The 22,188-nt window shown below is 42.2% G+C and overlaps 1 protein-coding gene across 1 annotated transcript in view; it reads right to left on the bottom strand.

The window, feature by feature from the left end:
- CATSPERE (catsper channel auxiliary subunit epsilon) overlaps positions 1 to 22,188 on the bottom strand; it is a 175,277-nt gene that overhangs the window by 8,613 nt on the left and 144,476 nt on the right. Inside the window, exons 19-20 of the mRNA XM_089311658.1 lie at positions 11,150 to 11,236; positions 1,742 to 1,899 (exon numbers count right to left, since the gene is read on the bottom strand). Coding sequence (XP_089167784.1) covers positions 1,742 to 1,899; positions 11,150 to 11,236 — 245 coding nt within the window. The remainder of the gene's footprint in view (positions 1 to 1,741; positions 1,900 to 11,149; positions 11,237 to 22,188) is intronic.

Below are 22,188 nucleotides of genomic sequence, written 5' to 3'. Positions count from 1 at the left end.
CCCTAGATGGCTGCAATAGCCAGGGATGGGCCAGGCTGAAGCCAGGAGCCATGAGCTTCATCCGGGTCTCTCATATGGGGTGCAGGGGCCCAAACATTTGAGCCATCTTCAACTGCTTTTCCCAGGCCATTAACAGGGACCTGAATTAAAAGTGAAGTAGCTGGGACATGAGCTGGTGCCCACATGAGATGCTGGCATTGCAGGTAGTAGCCCTACCTGCTAAGCCACAACACTGGTCCCCAAATTAGAATTTTTAACTGTCCATAGTATATCATCTTCATGCAGATCACTCATTGTCCTCACAAATTCAAAGTCAAAATTCTAATCTCAGTAACTCCCCCAGAGAAAAACCACCTTCTTCCTAGCCTGGTCAAAAAAAATGTTATTATTTTAATTACCTAGTCTAGAAAACTCAAAACCCCGGGGATTCCTTCTTTTTCTTCATTTGACATGTGTTCACGAGTTTTCACCCCTTTCTTTCCATTCTTATTGCCACCAGGCCTTCCTCTGACATTTTGCCACGTTAACTTCACTCTTCTCATTTATCGACATAGAATTTATTTTCTGTCTATTTCATTTTTTGTGTTGTTCTCAGGCTAATTTTCCTGGTACTATGTTTTTATCACAACACTCTCCTAGGGAGGATACTAAAGAGGCTCTCTAGGACACAGACAGAAATTTCCTTAAAAATCATTATTGCCGCTGGCACCGCGGCTCAATAGGCTAATCCTCCACCTAGTGGCGCCGGCACACCAGGTTCTAGTCCCGGTCGGGGCGCCGGATTCTGTCCCGGTTGCCCCTCTTCCAGGCCAGCTCTCTGCTGTGGCCAGGGAGTGCAGTGGAGGATGGCCCAAGTACTTGGGCCCTGCACCCCATGGGAGACCAGGAGAAGTACCTGGCTCCTGCCTTCGGATCAGAGCGGTGCGCCGGCCGCAGCGCGCCAGCCGCGGCGGCCATTGGAGGGTGAACCAACGGCAAAGGAAGACCTTTCTCTCTGTCTCTCTCTCTCACTGTCCACTCTGCCTGTCAAAAACAAACAAACAAACAAACAAACATTATTGCCTTAAATTTATCTCTCTTCTTTGTTTCCCACATTCCTCACTTGGGGGACTTTCCATGTGTCTTCCTGACTCCTCAGGCAGTAGAGAGAGAATGCGCTAATATTTAGATTCCCTCTATTATTAGTACAATTTCTTTCATCTAATGTGTTTATCCTATTCCTCTGGCAATGCAAATTCTACTAAAGGTTCGATGTTCTCCCGAAAGTTTTCTTTTACTGCTCAAAAGAGCACTAATGTTTCCCATCTCTGAATTATCATTGCGCCTATCAGCAGTACAAATGATTATATCTAAAAGACATCTCATGTATTTGCTTGGATTTCACCTCTCTTGGTTTGGATGTGTGCCTCCACTCCTTCCCCAGGCAGCTTCATTAGTTACATTAAAATCACCTTGAAGTCTGCGCTTGTACTTGTGTTAGAGTTGGACTAAGATGGCAATGTAACATAGTAGAATACTCAGAATGTAATGACAAGGTGATTAATCTATTTAATATTCAACATAAAATCCCCACCCCCATAATATGCTTCATATAATTGCTACAAAATGAAAAAGTAAATACGAAAATAACAAGTATAACAATAATTGGGCATCTAGATGGCATCAAATTAAATCAATAAAATAAAAATTTAACTTTGAGGAATTAATAATGAAATTATTATAGTAAAACATTTATATTCACCTATAGTTTGGATCCAGTATCTTCACACGAAACACATACATTCCAGAATGATCCAAGGGCCAGATTAAATGATTACCATTAGAACTGTTGATAATCTCATATGGTTGATTTAAGTCTCCTGGTTTTCCATGAGCATAAGAAAAACAGTGCTTATAGTTCTGAATAAGAAACACAGACAAAAACTTTAAGGTCATTTTCTGACTTTAATAAACAAAATTACAGTCTTGTATATTTATCTTTTTTTTTTTTTTTTGACAGGCAGAGTGGACAGTGAGAGAGAGAGACAGAGAGAAAGGTCTTCCTTTGCCGTTGGTTCACCCTCCAATGGCCGCCGCGGCCGGCATGCTGTGGCCAGCGCACGGTGCTGATCCGAAGGCAGGAGCCAGGTGCTTCTCCTGGTCTCCCATGAGGGTGCAGGGCCCAAGCACTTGGGCCATCCTCCACTGTACTCCCTGGTCACAGCAGAGAGCTGGCCTGGAAGAGGGGCAACCGGGACAGAATCTGGCGCCCTGACCGGGACTAGAACCCGGTGTGCTGGCGCTGCTAGGTGGAGGATTAGCCTGTTGAGCCGCAGCGCCGACCTGTATATTTATCTTAGAAAATCAATTACAGGCCATTGCTGTGGCTCACTTGGCTAATCCTCCGCCTAGCGGCGCCGGCACTCTGGGTTCTAGTCCTGGTTGGGGCGTCGCATTCTGTCCCGGTTGCTCCTCTTCCAGTCCAGCTCTCTGCTGTGGCCCAGGAAGGCAGTGGAATATGGCCCAAGTGCTTGGGCCCTGCACCCGCATGGGAGACCAGAAGGAAGCACCTGGCTCCTGGCTTCGGATCAGCGCAGCACCGGCCATAGCGGCCACTAGGGGAGTAAACCAACGGAAGGAAGACCTTTCTCCCCTCTGTCTCTCTCTCACTGTAAATAACTCTCTCTCTGTCTCTCTCTCTCTCACTGTCTAACTCTGCCTAGCAAAAAAAAAAAAAAAAAAAAAAAAAGAGAGAGAGAGAAAGAAAATCACTTAGAGAAGGAATACCAATTCTATTCTACCGCTGCAGCATACAAATGTGCTCCACACCATTTTTAGAGACCATAGGGAGTTAAAAGTCAGATAAAAAAGTAAATCTCAGTGAAAGCAAATGCTTCATTTATTTGATATTTGTAAACAATGACAGTATTGTATGTAAGCATATCATTTCCTGAAATCAACAAAGCACAAAATCTTCCAAATATGCTTATCCTAGGACAGAAACTGTTGATCGTAAGGTATGAACACAAGTGTCAAGATGATGGTATGTTCTTGAGATTTTATCTTCCCCCAGAACTGCCGTCAATCTCTGTTACCACTACTGTGCCTCACTGTGGGTCTCAGTATATGAACTAGCAGCAATGCTGAGTTATCTGCACTCAGACATCTCATTGCAATAGGAGCCTATATTTTAAAAAGTCAATTTGTAAAAATAAGAAAACAATTAGCTATCTGAGCAGACAACAACACACGGCATAGCTTGCTGCGTTCTTCAGGTCCTCCTTCATCTCTGGGAGCTTCTCCTTTGAAGGAAACAAGAAGCCCTGTGAGGCCATTATGTAGAGAGTGTCTGAGCGTTTGCCTGTCACCACCCTTCATGGTTGCTGTGGCCTGAATGTATCCCCCAGAATTCATGTGTTGGAAAGTAGGCTGTCATGAGTAGATTAATACTGGTGTAACTGGAGTGGGTTCCTTACTGTGGGACGGAGTTCCTTATGAGAGGGTTAGTCTGCCCTGCCTGTTCCCCTTGCCTTCCCCCTTCCACCTTCTGCCCTGAGATGATGCAGCAAGAAGGCCCTTGCCAGATGCCAGCCCTTGATTTTGGACATCACAGCCTCTAGAATTGTGATCCAATACATTTTTGTTCATTGTAAGTCACCCAGTATCAGGTACTCTGTTACAACAGCACAAAATGGGCTAAAACAATGGTATTTTTCTCTTTTCCTATCTATCTTGAAATACTTCTCTTTCATGAATAACCTCCCAGTCCACAGACCATGGGATCAATCAAGCTCTTGCACAGTCTCAAAGGGACTTCCCCATGGCAACCACAGGAACAAAAGCGTCATGATTAGATGGTGATAATGACGAACTCTAGGAAGTGGCTTACTGCTTACTGCTGTATTTTAGTCTGGCAAACAGTAGGTAGTCAGTATTTATTTCTTGAATTAATGTTTAATCTTAATTTAAAACATTGCTAATTTTTTTAAATATTTTAGAGCTAGCTACATTGTCTGTACTTGTAACCTAAGCTGAATGAACTCCATTAATAGAAAAGTAGGGGCTTGCACTGTGGTGTAGCAGGTAAGCCACCACCTGTGATGCTGGCATCACATTTGGGCACCGGTTCAAGTCCTGGCTGCTCTACTTTGAATTCAGCTCCCTGTTAATGGCCTGGGAAAAGCATCATAAGATGGCCCCAGCACTTGGGACTCTGCACCCATGTAGGAGACCCAGAAGAAACTCCTGGCTCCTGACTTCTAGCTTCAGCCTGGCCCAACCCTGGCCATTGCAGCCACTTGGGGAGTGAACCAGTGGATGCAAGACTTCTCTTTCCCTCTGCCTCTCCCTCTCTTTCCATGACTCTTCCTTTCAAATAAACAAGTCTTTAAAAAAAGAAATAATTTTACAGATAATTTGAAAGATAGATTTGACCAATAATTTGAAGAGTTCATGGAAAAGGAATTACAAGATAAGTTGGGACAGGCATTCGGCCTAATGGTTAAGATGCTTGAGTCAGGCCGGCGCTGTGGCTCACTTGGCTAATCCTCTGCCTGCGGCGCTGGCACCCCGGGTTCTAGTCCCAGTTGGGGCACCAGATTCTGTCCCGGTTGCCCCTCTTCCAGTCCAGCTCTCTGCTATGGCCTGGGAGAGCAGTGGAGGATGGCCCAAGTACTTGGGCCCTGCACCCGCATGGGAGACCAGGCTTTGGATCAGTGCAGTGCACCGGCCGTAGCAGGCATTTGGAGGGTGAACCAACGGAAGGAAGACCTTTCTCTCTGTCTCTCTCTCACTAACTCTGCCTTTCGGAAAAAAAAAAAAAAAAAAAAAGAAAGATGCTTGAATCAAACGCTGGAGTGCTCTGGCTCCTGACTGCAGTTTCCCGCCAGTGCTGATCCTAGGAAGCAGCAGATGCTGCTCAAGTAATTGGGTTCCTGGCACTGCATGTGGGAGGCCCCAGCTGGTTTTAATCTCTGCTCTCCTCCCCCAGCCATTGCAGGCAAGTGGGGAGTTTGGGCAGTGAACCAGCTAACTGGAATTCTCTCTCTCTGTGGAAAAAAAAAAAAAAAAACTATATTAAAAGATACATCGATGCTAACTAAACCGACTTGTTCTTCACCTACTGAACACATGTGTTGACTTACCACACTATATCCCATGAGTATATGTAATTTAAAATCATTTTTTAATTAAAAAAGATAGGTTCATTTTGGTGCAAAAAAAGTTTTCAAATCCATTCATCGTTTTTTTGTAATACATCTTTTTTTTTTTTTTTTTTTTTTTTTTTTGACAGGCAGAGTGGACAGTGAGAGAGAGAGACAGAGAGAAAGGTCTTCCTTTTGCCATTGGTTCACCCTCCAATGGCCGCCGTGGCCGGCGCGCTGCGGCCGGCGCACCGCGCTGATCCGATGGCAGGAGCCAGGAGCCAGGTGCTTTTCCTGGTCTCCCATGGGGTGCAGGGCCCAAGCACCTGGGCCATCCTCCACTGCACTCCCGGGCCACAGCAGAGAGCTGGCCTGGAAGAGGGGCAACCGGGACAGAATCCGGCGCCCCGACCGGGACTAGAACCCGGTGTGCCGGCGCCGCTAGGCGGAGGATTAGCCTAGTGAGCCGCGGCGCCGGCCTTTGTAATACATCTTTACTATGAACTTTCTTAAGATCCCTCATAGGTATCTTGGATTAGCCCTATCCACTTCCTCAGCAATTCTCGGGGACTCTCACTGCTCATCTGCTCCTTATTTGTTCAAGGCATTGGTATGCTAGGCAACCATGCCCTAGTTTCTCTGCAGAACCTTATATTGACCAAAGAGTTCACTTTGAAATTTCTGCAGACTGCTTTATTCAAGTGTGAGGTACAATCCTGGTTCTATCTCCTGTGCTTTCCTGGGCATCATGAAATGTGAGGATATGGGCCCTTATCCCACTCACTGTTCCCTCTGTTCTAATAATCAACTCTTAATTTCTTCTGGACGAAACTGTTGTCTGTAGCTAACTTAATAGTACTACTTTAATTAAATGAGAATTGCAGCGTTACCTCTTCCTGAGAGCAGTAGTTGTGGATATCTGCATTCTTCCCCTGCCCAGTGTCATTACCATTCTCAACAGAACTCCAACTCCTTTTGGATGTCATCAGAGTTGGGAGAGTAATTTCAAGTCCATGCCTTTCATAATCAAAGCAGACAAACACAGATCCTTTCTCTCCCCATCCAAGGACATAGCTGGGGTGGGGAGAGGGAAGCTCATCACATTAGCAATCGAAGTTCTATCCCAAGAATTAGAATTAAAAATGAGGGACACTGCAAGGGAGTAATGGTTACAGATAAGTCACCATAGTAGCAGCATCCCACTTAAGCTGAAGAAGAACTGTTTGGAGTTGAAACATTTTAGGCTAAAATGCATTTCAGGTCCGAATGCATTTCAGTGTTAAGTCACTGAATTCAGAGCAATACCCATAGGCGGGACATCCAGGTGAATAACCATAGGTATGAACTGAACCCGAGAATAGACTACATGGCGCAGAAGGCCCAGCTGCCTGTACGCTGGCCAACTGCCTGTGCTGTGGGGCTCCTCCTAATGTTGTGATCCTGTCAAGGGAAAGTACAACCCAAGAGTGGAAATCAAGGATGGAACATTCATGTGTTTTAGCTCCACTTTAGGGGCGTTCTAGGAAAATTATGGAAGACATTTGTATGAATAACAAAGGATAAGACACAAGAGGGACAGAATTGGGTTGTGCATAACAGAGTTGTATGGATCAGTACTATAACTATATTTTTGGATAAAAAAGGTCTATTATGTACCCTCTGGCTTTGGTTAGAGTTGTAAATAACCCAAATGTTGGGGCTGGGGCTGTGGCACAGCAGGTTAAGCCACGGCCTGCAGCATCAGCATCCCACATGGGTGCTGGTTCAAGCCCTGGCTGCTCCACTTCCAATCCAGTTTACTGCTAATGCACCTGGGAAAGCAGCAGAAGATGGCCCAAGGCCCTGGGGCCCTGCACCCACGTGTAAGATCCAGAAGAAGCTCCTGGCTCCTGGCTCCTGGCTTTGGCATGGTCCAGCCCCAGCCATTGCGGCCATTTAGGGAGTGAACCAGTGGATGGAAGACCTCTCTTCCCGTTCTCTGTAACTCTGCCTTTTAAATAAATAAATAAATAAATAAATATTTTTTTATAAAAAGAACCCAAATGCTGTGTGCACTCATGTTCCCACACCTGCTCTGTGTGATGGTGGTCTCTGTGGAAGGAAACTCTTAAGAAAGCCGGACAAATTGGCTCATGCATGGGGTGGTGTGAGCTGCATATGCTCTGAGGAAACAGCCTGGGCTACGTTGAGGGAGTCCATGGTGATAGACAGTGCCTGGCACACATACTGCCCGAACTGCCTAATCATCCAGGAAGGAATTTTGAAGAGATAGGGATACTGCATACAGGCTAGTACGTCCTTAGTGTGATAAAACAACAGAAGCAACAACAGGTTCAGGAGCGAGAGCCTAGAAGAGGCACCTCAATGGAGACATATGAGGATTAGCTATTCCAAGAGGAGGTATAAAAGCTGAAAAGTAGGGGCCGGTACTGTGGTGTGGTGGGTGGAGCTGCCGCCTGCAGTGCTGGCATCCCATATGGGCACCGGTTGGAGTCCTGGCTGCTCCACTTCCCATCTGGCTTTCTGCTATGGCCCGGGAAAGCAGTAGAAAATGGCCCTGGTCTTTGGGCCCCTGCACCCGCGTGGGAAACCTGGAGGAAGCTCCTGGCTCCTGGCTTTGGATGGGTGTAGCTCTGGCTGTTGCGGCCAGTTGTGGGGTGAACCAGCAGATGGAAGCCCTCTCTCTCTGTCTCTACCTCTCCTCTCTCTGTGTAACTCTGACTTTTGAATAAATAAATAAATCTTAAAAAAAAAAACCTGAAAAGTAGAAGGAATGAGGAAAGAGTATCAATCTGTAGCTTTGCCATAGAGTTAGCCATAATAGCAACTGTCCAGATAAGCCTATGTACAAAACGTTCTAACCTTATGTTTATAGGGTCTGGCATGATTGGACAAGGAGTGAGGTGACTCAGACTCATTAGAGTGAATGTCACCTCTAACTACACACTTGCTAAACCTGTGGGGATCTAGGAGTTTGTGCTTCCATTTGTCCTGGACCTTGTGGCTCATCTCCCGGTAACATATCTCATGGTGGCTGCGTCCTTCCTAAATTTAGTCTTTGAATCCAAAAATACCGCTGGATTGATCCAAATGGCATGGATTTTTTGTTATTTCCTTTACACTTTCCCTATATCTTGACATTTGTCAATACAATGATATCACAGATAATAATATTCTATCTTAATATTGGAGGTAGGCAGGAACACACCACTTAGTTATTTTATTTGGCTATATAATGTTTCATAAATACATTAATTACTTCTCTAGCTCTTTCATTTTATCTTCATTTACACACACTCTACTATCATGTTTGCAAAGGTTTTTTTCTTTTTGTGACAATTCACACTGAAACTATATCTACTTTCTGTCTTTGCAAGTCATTTTCTTTTATATAGGTGAATCGTTATGTAACTGTTTTACTCAGAAGTGCCTTACCTAAAACTCTTGATCCTGTGAAATTTAATAAAGTACACTTTTATGCTGTTTTGATAAATTATAAAAATAATTGTTTTAAAGATTTATTTATTTGAAAGGCAGAGTTACAGAGATAAAGGTCTTCCATCTGCTGGTTCACTCCCCAAATGGCCGCACACCCGGAGCTTCTTCCAGGTTTCCCAAGCAGGTACAAGAGCCCGAGCGCTTGGGCCATCCTCTACTGCTTTTCCAGGCCATAGCAGAGAGCTGGATTGGAAGTGGAGCAGCTGGGACTCAAACTGTCACCCATATGGGATGCAGGTGGTGTTTTTACTCACTACACCACAGCACTGGCACCCCTCCCCCCGCCCCAAGATAATTGTTTTAAACTACATCTTTTACCATTTCTGGTCTTTGCATTCATACCAATGTAATCTTTAGCAATATTCACAAAACAATATGTTGGATGTAGATTAATGAAAACCAAGTAAAAAGCTCTCATTAGTTTTTGATGTATCATAACTTGGAAACACAAATTATCTTTATATATGTGTGTGTGTGTGTGTATGTATGTATGTATGTATGTATTGGTGGAGGGTTCTACTGAATCAACAGTGAACTTTGAAACTTCTTGCTCCACCAATGCAGCTGATACATGGGCCCATGGTCTTAACTGAAAAAAATCTGGCATATACTAACTACGTGCAGGAACTGAACATTTCACAGCATAAAAAGGTGATGCAATCAGGACTTACCTTATGTTATTACATGTACTTATTGTACATGGACATCTGGGAAGATTGTTTCTAATTTCCTACTTGGTTATCTCCTAATATGAATGATAATATCTACTGACCTCCATTCCATTTGTGTTACATCCTCGTATTTCCTATCGTAGTATTAGATGTACCCCTCTCCCTGCAAGGATTGTCTTTTGCTTCCTTTTCACTTGGAAGCCACTTGATGAAGTCATCTAGTCTGCAAAAACAAACCTCTCCCAGCCTCAGGAATCGCACCCCATTTCTAGCTAAAGCCTTTCCAGTCTAGTATTTTCAGCCACATCCAGAAACTGAATTCCCATGCTGGACAAGAATGACATGTATGTAGCCAGCCGTGCAACGCCCACATTCTTCCTTTCCTTCGCAATCTCCAACTCGGAAGAACTTGTGACAACACCACGTTTGCTCATGAATTCTTTAGCTTTTTCTCTGAGAACTTAGTCCCTGCAGCAACTGCCCAAATCTTTCATGTAAGCGCCATTCATTCATGTAGAAACAGAAGAATGTTAGCAATCGGTGTGGCTCCAAGAACTGGAAGGCTCTCTATTTCATTTCAGGTCTATCTTTCAGGAAGGAAGCATCCTTGACTGCTGCTGACTTGAGTGAATATTCAGTCACATCCCTCAGCAGGAGTAGCTTTATCCACCAGGGCATAACTAACCAGTCCTTTCAGGTACCTGCTTTCTGAAATATTCAGACTCCAGACGGAATTCACCCTTTTAGTGGCAAGCTCTGTTTCTCATACAAAGTGAATTGAACATTTAGGGCCTGGCTGGACACTTCAGAATCTTTCTAGATTGTCATGTGCTATTTCAATGGCTTCCCAGATGTAGTCCCCAGAACAGCTGTATCAGCATCACCTGGGAACTTGTTAGAAATATTAGACTATTGGCACTCTACCCCAGATCTGCTGAATCAGAAACTCTCGGGTGGGACCCAGCAATTTATTTTAACAAGCTCGCCAGGTGATTTTGACAGTTGCTGAAGTTTGAGCATCACCGCACTAAGTGACATGGATTGAGGCAAGCTCCATGATTTGTAATGACCTAGTATGCTCACGCTGTGTTGGCAGGATCTCAGCACATTCAGGTGCCCTGAGTACAATTCTGGGATATAGACTATGATTTACACCTATCCCCAATTCCTTCAAAAAGAAGTAGGGAGGGTAAATTTTGTTTTACCTGATTCAATTATTAGTTTAATTCCTTATTCTTTTAAAGTAGTTGAATAGTCCTCTTTATAATAGGTATATGATCTATGATTGGTTAATTTGTTCCACAAATATATATTGAGCACCAATAGTAGTAGGTTAGATATTAAAGCTGCGCAGTGAACACAACTGCTTCTCTTCCCTCCTGGAGCTTACATTCTAGTTGGGTGGCCGGATGGCAAAGGCTATGTATGTGTCAGAGTTACATGTATTGATGATATTAAAGAAGACAGGAAAAGAAGATATGGGCTAAGATGCAATGGTGGTTCAATCCTTCAGTTGGGTGACCAGAGGAGTCTTTGTTGGCTACTTGATTTTTTTAGGCAAGAAATAAATTAAGGGAGCTAGGTAGTCTTTTTAAAGGATATTTTCCCAAAGCTTTTGCATGTTTATCAGATATTTAATAATCTGCAAACACACATTTTCAGCAGTAAAAATCAAAGCAATAACACAGAATCTACCGAAGGTCAAACAGAAACGAAGATGAAGTGTTTTTGCAACAACATAACAGAAACATGGAATTTTTACCAAAACAAAATTTAAAAATCAAAAGAGTTCCTATCAAGCTTGTGCTAATATTGGAATGCCAAATCTGTGATTCAAAATAAACAATGATTTCTTACCTCAGGTCCCCAGGCTGCTTCTAACGGGAGGTGCTTGTTCAGCTCAGTCATTGACTTCCAAGTCTGTGCTTCATTCAAACAACCGCTCTGTCAAAAGATTGTACATGTATGGATGTGTCAAAGTTTTTGGGTCAATTTATTCCTAGGTATTTAACATATTTTGATGTCATTGAAGGTTTTATATTTTTTAAAAAATTTATTATTTAAATAGTGGAGTGAAAACATTTAAGTTTTTTACTGAGCTTGTTTTTCAGATGACTTTTTAAAATATTTACTTATTGTAAATTTTTTAAAAGATGTATTTATTTGAAAGGGAGGGTTAGAGAGAGAAGGAGAGACAGAGAGAGATCTTCCATCGTTCACTCCTCACATGGCTGCAATGGCTAGGGACCTGCCAGGCTGAAGCAAGAAGTCAGGAGCTTCATCCAGGTCTCCACCGTGGGTGGCAGGGGCCCGAGTGCTGGGGCCATCATTGCTGCTCCCCAGGCACATCAGCAGGGAGCTGGATCAGAATCTGAGTATCTGCAACTCAAACCAGCACTCCAGTGTGGGACACAGGCCTCTCAAGGGGCATCTTAACCTGCTGCACCACGTTTATTCTTTGCTGTTTAACAAAGATTATCCAGGAGAAATATTATAGAGAAGTAGTGATAGTAGCCACCCTAGTTTGTTTGTTTGTTTGTTTCTTTCTTTTTTTTTTTTTTTTTACAGGTAGATTGCACAGTGAGAGAGAGAGACAGAGAGAAAGGTCTTCCTTTGCCAATGGTTCACCCTCCAATGGCCGTCGCGGCCGTCGCGCTGCGGCCGGTGCACCGCGCTGATCCGATGGCAGGAGCCAGGTGCTTCTCCTGGTCTCCCATGGGGTGCAGGGCCCAAGCACTTGGGCCATCCTCCACTGCACTCCCTGGCCACAGCAGAGAGCTGGCCTGGAAGGGGGCAACCGGGACAGAATCCGGCACCCCGACCGGGACTAGAACCTGGTATGCCGGTGCCGCTAGGTGGAGGATTAGCCTAGTGAGCCGCGGCACCAGCTAGCCACCCTAGTTTCATTCTTGATTTCAGAAGGGAATCTTTCAGATTTTTACCATTAGGTAGATGTGTATATTAATATGCATTTTCTTTTCTTTTTTTTTAAGTTTTTCTTATATATTTTGGTTTATTTGAAAGGTAGAGGAATAGACAGAGAACTCTTCTGTCTGCTTATTCATTTCCCCAAACGCCACAAAAGTCAGGGCCAGGCCAGGTGGAAGCTGGGAGCCAGGACCTCAATTCAGGTTTTCCATTTGGGTGGCAGAGGCCCAAGTGCAGGAACTGTCATCCTCTGCTGCCTCCCAGAGTATGCATTAGCAGCAAGCTGCACTGGAAGGTGAGCCAGGACTTGAACTCAGGCATTCCAAAATGGGACATAAATGCCCCATAATATCCCCTAACGATCCTTTGAGTATTTCTGTGGTATCAGTTGTAATATCTCCTTTTCCATCTCTGATTTCACTCATTTGTGTCTCTTTTTTTTCTTGGTTTGTCTAGCTACAGGTTTATCAATTTTATCTTTTCAAAACAAAATCGTCATTCCATTCATCTTTTGTATTTTTGTAAGTTTTTATTTCCTTTATTTTGTTCTGATTTTTATATTTTCTTTTCTTCTATTAACTTTGGGTTTGGTTTGTTCTTGCTGCGCCAGGTCCTTGAGATGCATTGGTAGGTTTTTTATTTGTCATCTTTTAATTTTTTTTTATGTAGGTGCTTATTGCCATACACTTCCTTTTTAGTGCTGCTTTGCTGTATCCCATATGTTTTGGTACATTGTGCTTCCATTTTTGTTTGTTTCAAGGAATTTTTTGATTTCTATTTTGACTTCTTCAATAATCCACTGTTCATTCAGAAGTATATTGTTCAGTCTGTATGTATGTGCATGATTCTTTCATTGTTGATTTTTAGTTTCATTCCATTGGGGTCAGAATGATTCCTGTAACTTTTCTGTATCTGTATTTTACTTGGGTTGATGATGTTTATAATTTTTAAAAATTTTTTGAAAAGTAATGTTATGTATAGATGATAAATTTTTAATCAAATAATCGTTCATGAATTGTTAAAATAATCTTACACTTTTTCCCATTTATGCTATTAATATAGAGAGTTGCTTTGGTTTTCTAATGCTATACCAACTTTCCATCCAAGAAATAAACAAAACTTGATAATAATGTATTCTTTAATATACAGCCGGGGTCGATTTGCCAATATTTCCTTTAGGTGTTTGTACCTAAGTTTATAAGTGAGACTGGCTCATAATTCTCTTTGCTTTAAGGTTCTTATCAAGTTCTCCTAGATACACAGAATGAGTTGAAAAGTCCCTGTCCTGAACTGCTATTCTCTGGAAGAGTTTTTCTAAAGCTGAAGAGAATTTTTCTTAAATGTTTGGTGGTCTTTATTAGGAAAGCCATCCAAGGTTAGAGTTTTCTATTTTTTTTCCTTATAAAACATGAAACTTTTGTAAGTTCTGTTTTTTGAAGCATTTGTTCATTGTAAAATTCGCAGAACTACTTGTAATGTTTATGATAAGGGCTGGCACTGTGGCGCAGCGGGTTAAAGCCAGGGTCCGTAGCAGCTGTATCCACTACAGCACAGAGCCAGCCTCCAAAGAACCAATTTTTCACTTTGTGAATTCACTTTATCATATGTTTGTATATATTATATTAATTTCTGTTCTTTATTTTTGCTCCTTTCGTTTCATTTCAGTATAATTTCTACTGCTTTTCTAATTTTTTAGATGTGGAGGCTTTTTCAGCATACACATGAAGCCTAGACATTTTCCCCAGAGCATGATGTTAGCTAACCCCAGTGAATTTTGACATCTGCTTTTCATTATCGTTAGCTGAAATGATCAGAGTCTGGTTGAAAAATTAAAAATAAAGTTTATCTAACTAGTCAAACTGAGGATTTAAACTTGGAAACAACCATTTTCCCACAAACCTGAGTTTGGTAATGGGTTTTACACTTACAGGGTGAGTATACACACTGAATCAGGTTTACAGTATAGAGTTAAGTGTGGTTATCAATCACATTGAAAGTTGAAGAATACCTGTTTGAAGACTGAAGAACACCTGGTAAAAGCTAACAGACATGATGAAGAGGGTGCCTTACATTTTACTTTTCTTTGCAGTCAAATATACATAACATCAAATTTACCATTTTATGGGGCCGCCACCTGCAGTGCCGGCATCCCATATGGGCGCCGGTTTGAGTCCTCGGTGCTCCACTTCCCATCCAGCTCTCTGCTATGGGCTGGGAAAGCAGTGGAAGAAGGCCCAAATCCTTGGGCCCCTGCACCTGCGTGGAAGACTCAGAAGAAGCTCTTGGTTCCTGGCTTTGGATTGGCACAGCTCCAGCCGTTGCAGGCAGTTGGGGAGTGAACCAGCAGATGAAAGACCTCTCTCTCTCTGCCTCTCCTTCTCTCTCTGTGTAACCCTGACTTCCAAATAAATAAATAAATCCTTAAAAAAATTTACCATTTTAGCCGTTTTAAATTATTCAATTAAGTGGCATTAAGTATACCGACTCTAATCCAAATTCAGAAGTTTTGTTTAACTTCTTCCACCTTACATATATATCTCTGCTTTCTCCCCAAAAATATTTGGTGAGGAATGAGAGTATTAGATTATCCCATAATTATGCAGTTTTATCTTATATTAGAGTTCACAGCTTCAGAATAACAGTAAAAACACTACTACCTGTTATGATGATTGAAATAAATTTTTTCACTTTGCACATACATTACACATTGTCCTACACTGTGTTTTTAAATTGTACTATGGGGCTGGTGCTGTGGTGCAGTGGGTTAAAGCTCCGGCCTGCAGTGCCTGCATCCCATGTGGGTGCCAGTTTGAGTCCTGGCTGCTCTTCTTCTGATCCAGCTTTCTGCTATGGGCTGGGAAAGCAGCAGAAGATGGCCCAAGTCCTTGGGCCTCTGCACCTGCATGGGAGACCTGGAAGAAGCTCCTGGCTCCTGGCTTTGAATTGGTTCAGCTCCGGGCGTTGCAGCCAATTGGAGAGTAAACCAGTGGATGAAAGACCTCTCTCTCTCTCTCTCTCTCTCTCTCTCTACCTCTCTCTGTAACTCTTTCAAATAAAAAAAAATCTTTTTTAAAAAATGTACTATATGTCTTCAGACAATACACCCATTATTATTATACTCTTTCCCTTCAAATTTTTCTTCTTTTAATTTTCCCTTTACACATGCTTTTTTGTTTTACAAGTAAATATATTTAATCTTTCTAGTTCTTACATTGATACTTCTTGATGCCTTTTGTATCAGTTTACACTTGTAGCAGAAACACTACAAGAAGCCACCAGATGTGAAAAAAGTTGTGCTCCTAATTCGTTGCTCTCAGGGGAGCCAGCCAGAAAAACTGTCTAAGCAGAGACATCTGCACTGAGGCGTGTGTGATCAAGACTTGGGCTTTCTGAAACTTATTATTCAGTGGATTCCTCAGGAAGGGCCATTAGGAACAACGTTTCCTGAGTTTCCTAGAAGATGACTGTATTTTTTCCAGTGCCCTTTCAGTATGGACCGATTTTGCTTGACAGAAGGTCCTTGGCTCACACACATTTACTCTCCTTTAGTGTGTTAGAGATGTTACTCTACTTTCTTCTGACATAAAGCACTGCTACAAATTTTGATCATCTAATTTTCCCCTATGTTGTACATTGTGGTAAAAAACACATACCATTTACTGTATGAACAATATAAAAAATCAAACAAAAAACTTCTTTGAGTGGTAGAGAGAGAGAAGAGGGAGGGAGAGGGAGAGAGACAGAGGGAGAGAGCTTTCATCCACTGGTTCACTCCCCAGATGACCACAATGGCTGGAGCTGAAACAAGGAGCCAGGAACTCAATCCAGGTCTCCCTGCAATGGGTGGCAGAAACCCAACTACCTGCTGCCTCCTAGTGTCTGCATTAGCAGGGAGCTAGCATCAGGAGCCAGAAACAGGCATTGACTCTAGGTACTCCAATGTGGGATTGCAGGTGTCCTAATCAGAGTCTTAACTACTAGACCAAATACTCACCCCATCTTAAGCATTTTTAAGGTGTAGTGTTAAATACATCCATATTCATGTATAATCATCACCACCATCCATCTCCAGAATGCTTTTCATAGAATAAAACAAAAATTCTATGCGAACAGTGAATCTTCATTTCCCTCCCCCCACTGCCCCAACAGCCACCATTTGACATTCTGACTCTATCATTTTGACTACTCCTAATATCTTGTATAAGTGGAGTCAGATAGTATTTGTCTTTTTGTGACTGACTTGTTTCACTTATCATGAATCCTCAGGGGCCACCCATATTGTACCATGTGTTAGAATTTCCTGCCTTTTTTAAAAAAAAATGTTTTTAAGATTCATTCATTTATTTATTTGAAAGGCAGGTTATGAAGGTGGGGAGGAGAGAGAGAGAAGGAGAGAGAATCTTCTATTCACTGGTTCAGTCCTCAAATGGCTGCAACAGCTGGAGCTGGGCCCATCTGAAGCCAGGAGCTAGGAGCTTCTTCTAGGTCTCCCACATGGGCACAGTGGCCCAAGGACTTGGACCATCTTCTGCTGCATTTCCCAGGCCATTAGCAGACCTGCAGTGGAGTAGCTGGGACTTGAACCAGTGCCCATACGGGATGTTGGCATCACAGGTGGTGCTTAGCCCACTACACCACAATGCCAGCCCCAGAATTTCCTTTCTTTTTAAGGATGAGTAATACTCCGTTGTTTGTACATACTGTATTTTGCTTGTTCATTCATCTGTTGCTGGGCACTGGGTTGTTTCCAATTTTGGGCTATTGTGAATAGTGCTGCCATGAACATGAATGCACAAATATCTCTGAGAATTTGTTTTAAGTTTTTTGAGTATATACTCAGAAGTGGAGACACTGGATCACATGGTAACATGATTTTTAAATTTTTTTTAGGAACTGCCATACTGTGTTCTGCAGTGGCTGTGCCATTTTATATGCCTACCAACAATGCACAGGGTTCTAATTTCCCACATCCTTGCTAAACCTTGTGAATTTCTGTTTTATAGTCACCGTCCTATTGGATGTGAGCTAGTATCTCACTGAGGTCTTTCCTTAATGATTAGCCACCTCTTCATGTGCTTAGTGGATATTTGCATATCTTCTTCGGAGAACTGTCTATTCTGTTCTGTTTCCTAATTTTGATTTGGTTGTTTTTGTTCTTGTTGAATTAAGTGTTTGTTTTGCTCCTTTGTTTTCTTTTGCAGGCATTCTGCTCATCTGCACAGTGGATTTTTGGGGTCTATCTCCAACACTTGTCACTTTCTGTCCAATCCCTTTCATTCAATCCTTCTTTTCTTCCTTCCCTAGTGTTTTTTCCCTCCTTAATTTTGTGTATCTTTTAAGACATTAGTTGTTCACTTTCAATTTTTCTTTAAAGATTTATTTATTTATTTATTTGAAAGTCAGAGTTATGGGGGTAGGGGATCGTGGAGGGAGATGAAGAGAAATCTTCTACCTGCTAGCTCACTTCCCAAATGACCACAATAGCCAGAGTTGGGCTGGTCTGAAGCCAGAAGTCAGGAGTTTCTTCTGGGTCTCCTTTGCGGGTGCAGGGTTCCAAGGACATGGGCCATCTTCCACTGCTTTCCCAGGCACATTAGCAGTGAGCTGGACCAGAAGTGGAGCAGCCAGGACTCAAACTGATGCCCATATGGGATGCCAGCACAGTAGACAGCAGTTAATCTGCTATTCCACAGTGCTGGACCTTCACTTTCAGGTTTTAAACGCTACTTACTTGGGGTATAGAATTCGAGGTTGGCAATTATTTTCTTTCATCAGTTTATAAGATATTTTTGTTCAGTCTTCTGGCTTGAATTATTTATAAGCATATTGAGAAATCAGCTTTAAGTCTTATAGTTACTCCATTTAAGGTAATTTATCATTTTTGTTCTGGCTGCTTTTAAGAATTTTCTCTTTGATCTTAGAAATTTTGCTACAGTGTTTCTAGATACAGTTTACTTTTACCTGTGTCTCATTGTCTCCCACCAACTTCAGGAAGTCTTGCTTCTGCCCTCTGATCTGTTTCCTTTGTTACCAGGGCCCCACTTAGATGCTAGCACTGAATCTGCGATGTCCCTTATGTTCTTTTCTAGATTTTATACCATTTAGTCTTTCCAAATGAATTCTTTTTTTTTTTTAATTTTTTTTTTTTTTTTTGACAGGCAGAGTGGACAGTGAGAGAGAGAGACAGAGAGAAAGGTCTTCCTTTGTGGTTGGTTCACCCTCCAATGGCCGCCACGGCCGGCGCGCTGCGGCCCCAAATGAATTCTGAATATTTTATTGACATTTCTTTTAGTTGACTAATTCTTTGAATTCTTAATTCCAGTTATTACGATTTTTATTTTTTCTAGAAGTGATCGATAGCTCAAAAAGGGACCCAGACAAGGCAGAAGCATGGGTGTTCAAGGTTGCCATACACGAGGCTGATGTAGCACAGTGGGCTAAGCTGCCATTTATGATGCTGACATTCCACACTGGAGTGTCATTCGAGTCCCAGCTGCTTTGCTTCCCTTACTCCTTGCTAATGCACCTAGGAAAGCAGTGGAAGACAGCCAAGTGCTTGGGCCCCTGCTAGCCACGTGGGAGACCTGGAAGAAGCTTCTGGCTCCTGGCTTAGGCCTGGCCCAGCCCTGGCTGTTTCAGCCATTTGGGGAGTGAACCAGTGGATAGATCTTTATCTCTCTTTATCCCTCTACCTTGAAAGCAATAAATAAATAGGTAAATCTTAAAAATTAAATTGCCATAAGAGTAAGAGTGATCGTGAACAACACTGGGGAAAGTGAGATAGAAATAGGTAACAGCAAAATACTGGTGCAAGAATTCCACCATGGCACTCAAGCTGGATAGAAAAAGAAGGCCAAAAAAAAAAAAAAAAAAAAAGTGTGGGGGGGAATGATGGAGAGGAGGAAGCACAGGATTAAACATAGTAGATATCTACATTCTGGGAGTCAAAGGAAGAGACTGAGAAATACTGGTAATAACAATGAGAGGGCAGAGAAAAACTAAAGGATTGGAGAAGGACCAACTAGAGCAAGCCGCAGCTGGAGCCAGAGCTGGGGGAAAATAAGGATTGGGGATGAGGGACAAGGCTGAACTGCTGAATTTAAACACAGTTTTAGTCAGAGAAGCTATGCTGGTCAAAGTAGTTTCTTGGTGCTACAATGATAAAGCTAGTTCTCAGAGTATTACACATCAGGCTTAAGTCTTGATCACACACGCCTCAGTGCAGATGTCTCTGCTTAGACAGCTTTTCTGAGTGACTCCCCTGAGAGCAACGAATTAGGAGCACAACTTTTTTCACATCTGGTGGCTTCTTGTAGTTTCTCTACTGGATCATTTGCAACCAGCTTTCATCTACTCCATCCTTACTTATTACTGTAACAGACTGATGTGAGATGAGATAGAAAGCACACAGGTCCTGGGATTCCTTTTTTTTAAAAGATTATTTGAAAGGCAAAGATAGAGATAGAGAGATAGAGATAGATGGAGAGAGAGAAGGGGAGAGAGAGAGAGAGAGGGAGAGAGGGAGAGAGGGAGAGAGGGAGAGAGAGAGCATTTCTTCCATCTGCTGGTTCACTCCCCAAATGGCTGCAATGGCTGGGGCTGGGCCAGTTCAAAGCCAGGAACCAAGAGCTTCTTCTGGTCTCCGAGTGGGTGCAGGGGCCAAGTACTTGGACCATCTGCTGCTGCTTTCCGAGGCACATTGGCAGGGAGCTGGATTGGAAGTGGAGCAGCAGAGACTTGAACCAGTGCTCATATGGAATGTGAACACTGTAGGCGGAGGCTTAACCTTCTATGCCACAGCACTGGCCCTGGGATTCTTTTTTAAACACTTCATCTAGAAATAACACATAGAACTTCTGTTCATATTCCACTCGTGAGAATCACGAGATTCAAATGAGGCTAGGAAATGTATTCCCTGTCTAGAAAACCTTGCCGGCAATACCAATACATGAAGGATGACAGAATTCATGAGTCAGCTATACTGTTTTCAGGGCTTTAGAGAAAGTGGTTAAGTTCTGAGTATACAGCATCCATAAGTAGGGACTGGGGTAGATGTTGACTGGATGACAGGAACCCCCCACAAGTGGAGTTTTTCTTAAAGTGACAAGACAATGATCTGGAAATGAGAGTATGAGTTAGGTAAAACATCAAACTCATACCTCATCCTTAAGTATATGGGGTGAGAGGAAGAGTGCCCTCAGTGCAGTAGGACTCTAGGGTGTGTGATATCCTCTGAGGAACTTTTACTGATGAATGATCTAGGAGTGTTTAATTCTGAGGTATAATGGGTATCACTCTGGACTCTTGCCCCATCCTCAAGCATTGGATAGAACCCCTGGCCCCACCTAGCACACGCCTCTGGATAGCCACTGAAAGAGCAGACACTCCATTAAGCCAGAGAGTCATATTTCAAAGAAAAATGCCTTTGGAGGAGAAAGCCAACAAGTATTTCACAAATGACTAAAAATTAATGGAGAAATACAGGAAACATGAACAAGGAAGACATGAACAAAGAAGACAATATGACTTTCCAAAAGGACAAAACACCACTTCAATATTATAATGTGAAGACAGAGACTGATGAAATGCCTGAAAAGGAATTCAAAAAATGATCATAAGTTTACTCAAAAACACATAGAAGCAAATGCATGAGTTAAAGGAATCCATATGTGGCATGGATGAAAAATTCTGCCAGGAGATAGAGACATTGGAGAGAAATCAAACTGAAATATTAGAAAGAAGAATTAAATATGTCAAATAAAAAATACAGTGTAAAGTCTTAACAATAGACTTGGTGAGGCAGAAGAAAAAATATCTGAGCTACAAGACTAATCTTTGGAAATTCTTAGACAGGAAAAGAGAAGAAAAAATTAGAAAAAGCAAAAGTGGCTGCTGTCCCACAAAGGGAAGAGAAGCTGCTAGCAAGCAGTGCAGGCCTATGCAGAAGTCTCTGGAGCCAGGGAGGAGAGCAGGCAGGGGCCCACTTGGGGCCTTCCCCCTTATGGTGTGGTTTTTCCCTTTTCTTTCCTTTTTTTTTTTTTAAAGATAAAATTGTTCAGAGGCACAAAAAATACAAAACAAACAATAGGAATATTTATGAAAAACTGGCAGGACCAAGCTGTTACTGATCAATAATAACCTTGAATGTAAATAGCCTAAATTCTCCAATAAAAAATACAGACTGGCTGATGGATTAAAGAACAAGACCCATTTATTTGCTGCCTACAAGAAACACACCTCATCAACAAAGAAACGTGAAGACTGAAAGTGAAAAGTTGGAAAAAGATATTCCAGGGAAACAGAAGGAAAAATGAACAGGAATACACACCCTAATATCAGACAATACAAACTTTAGCACAAAATCTGTTAAAAGAGACCAAGAAGGGCATTATGTAATAACGAAGGGATCAACTCAACAAGAAGATGTGAATATAGTAAATGTATATGCACCTAATGCTAGGGTGCCCAGCTATTTAAAACAAATGTTAATGGACCTAAAGGGAGATATAGGATCCAATACAATAATAATGGGGGACTTCAACACCCCACTTTCATCAATGGTCAGACCAGCTAGACAGAAAATCAGCAAACAACAGAGCTAATCTACACTACTGACAAAATGAACCTAATTGATATCTACAGAACATTTCATCCCACAGCTGCAGAATAAACATTCTTTTCATCAGTTCATGGAATTTTCTCTAGGACAGACCATATGATAGGCCACAAAGCAAGTCTCAAGAAATTCAAAAGAACTGACATCAGACCATGTATCTTTTCTGACCACAACGGAATGAAGCTGGAAATTAACAACTTAAAGAATTTCTAGAAAATATGCAAACATGTGGAGACTAAACAACATAATATTGAATGAACAGTGGGACATAGAAGAAATCAAAAAACTCCTAGAAACAAATGAAGATGGCAACATGACATATCAAAACTTTTGGGACACAGCAAAAGCAGGG

The sequence above is a fragment of the Oryctolagus cuniculus genome, chromosome 13, assembly GCF_051225735.1.
Source record: "Oryctolagus cuniculus isolate XC-2025 breed Fujian yellow rabbit chromosome 13, ASM5122573v1, whole genome shotgun sequence".
NCBI lineage: Eukaryota > Metazoa > Chordata > Mammalia > Lagomorpha > Leporidae > Oryctolagus > Oryctolagus cuniculus.
This window is presented reverse-complemented; position numbering and strand designations above follow the sequence as displayed.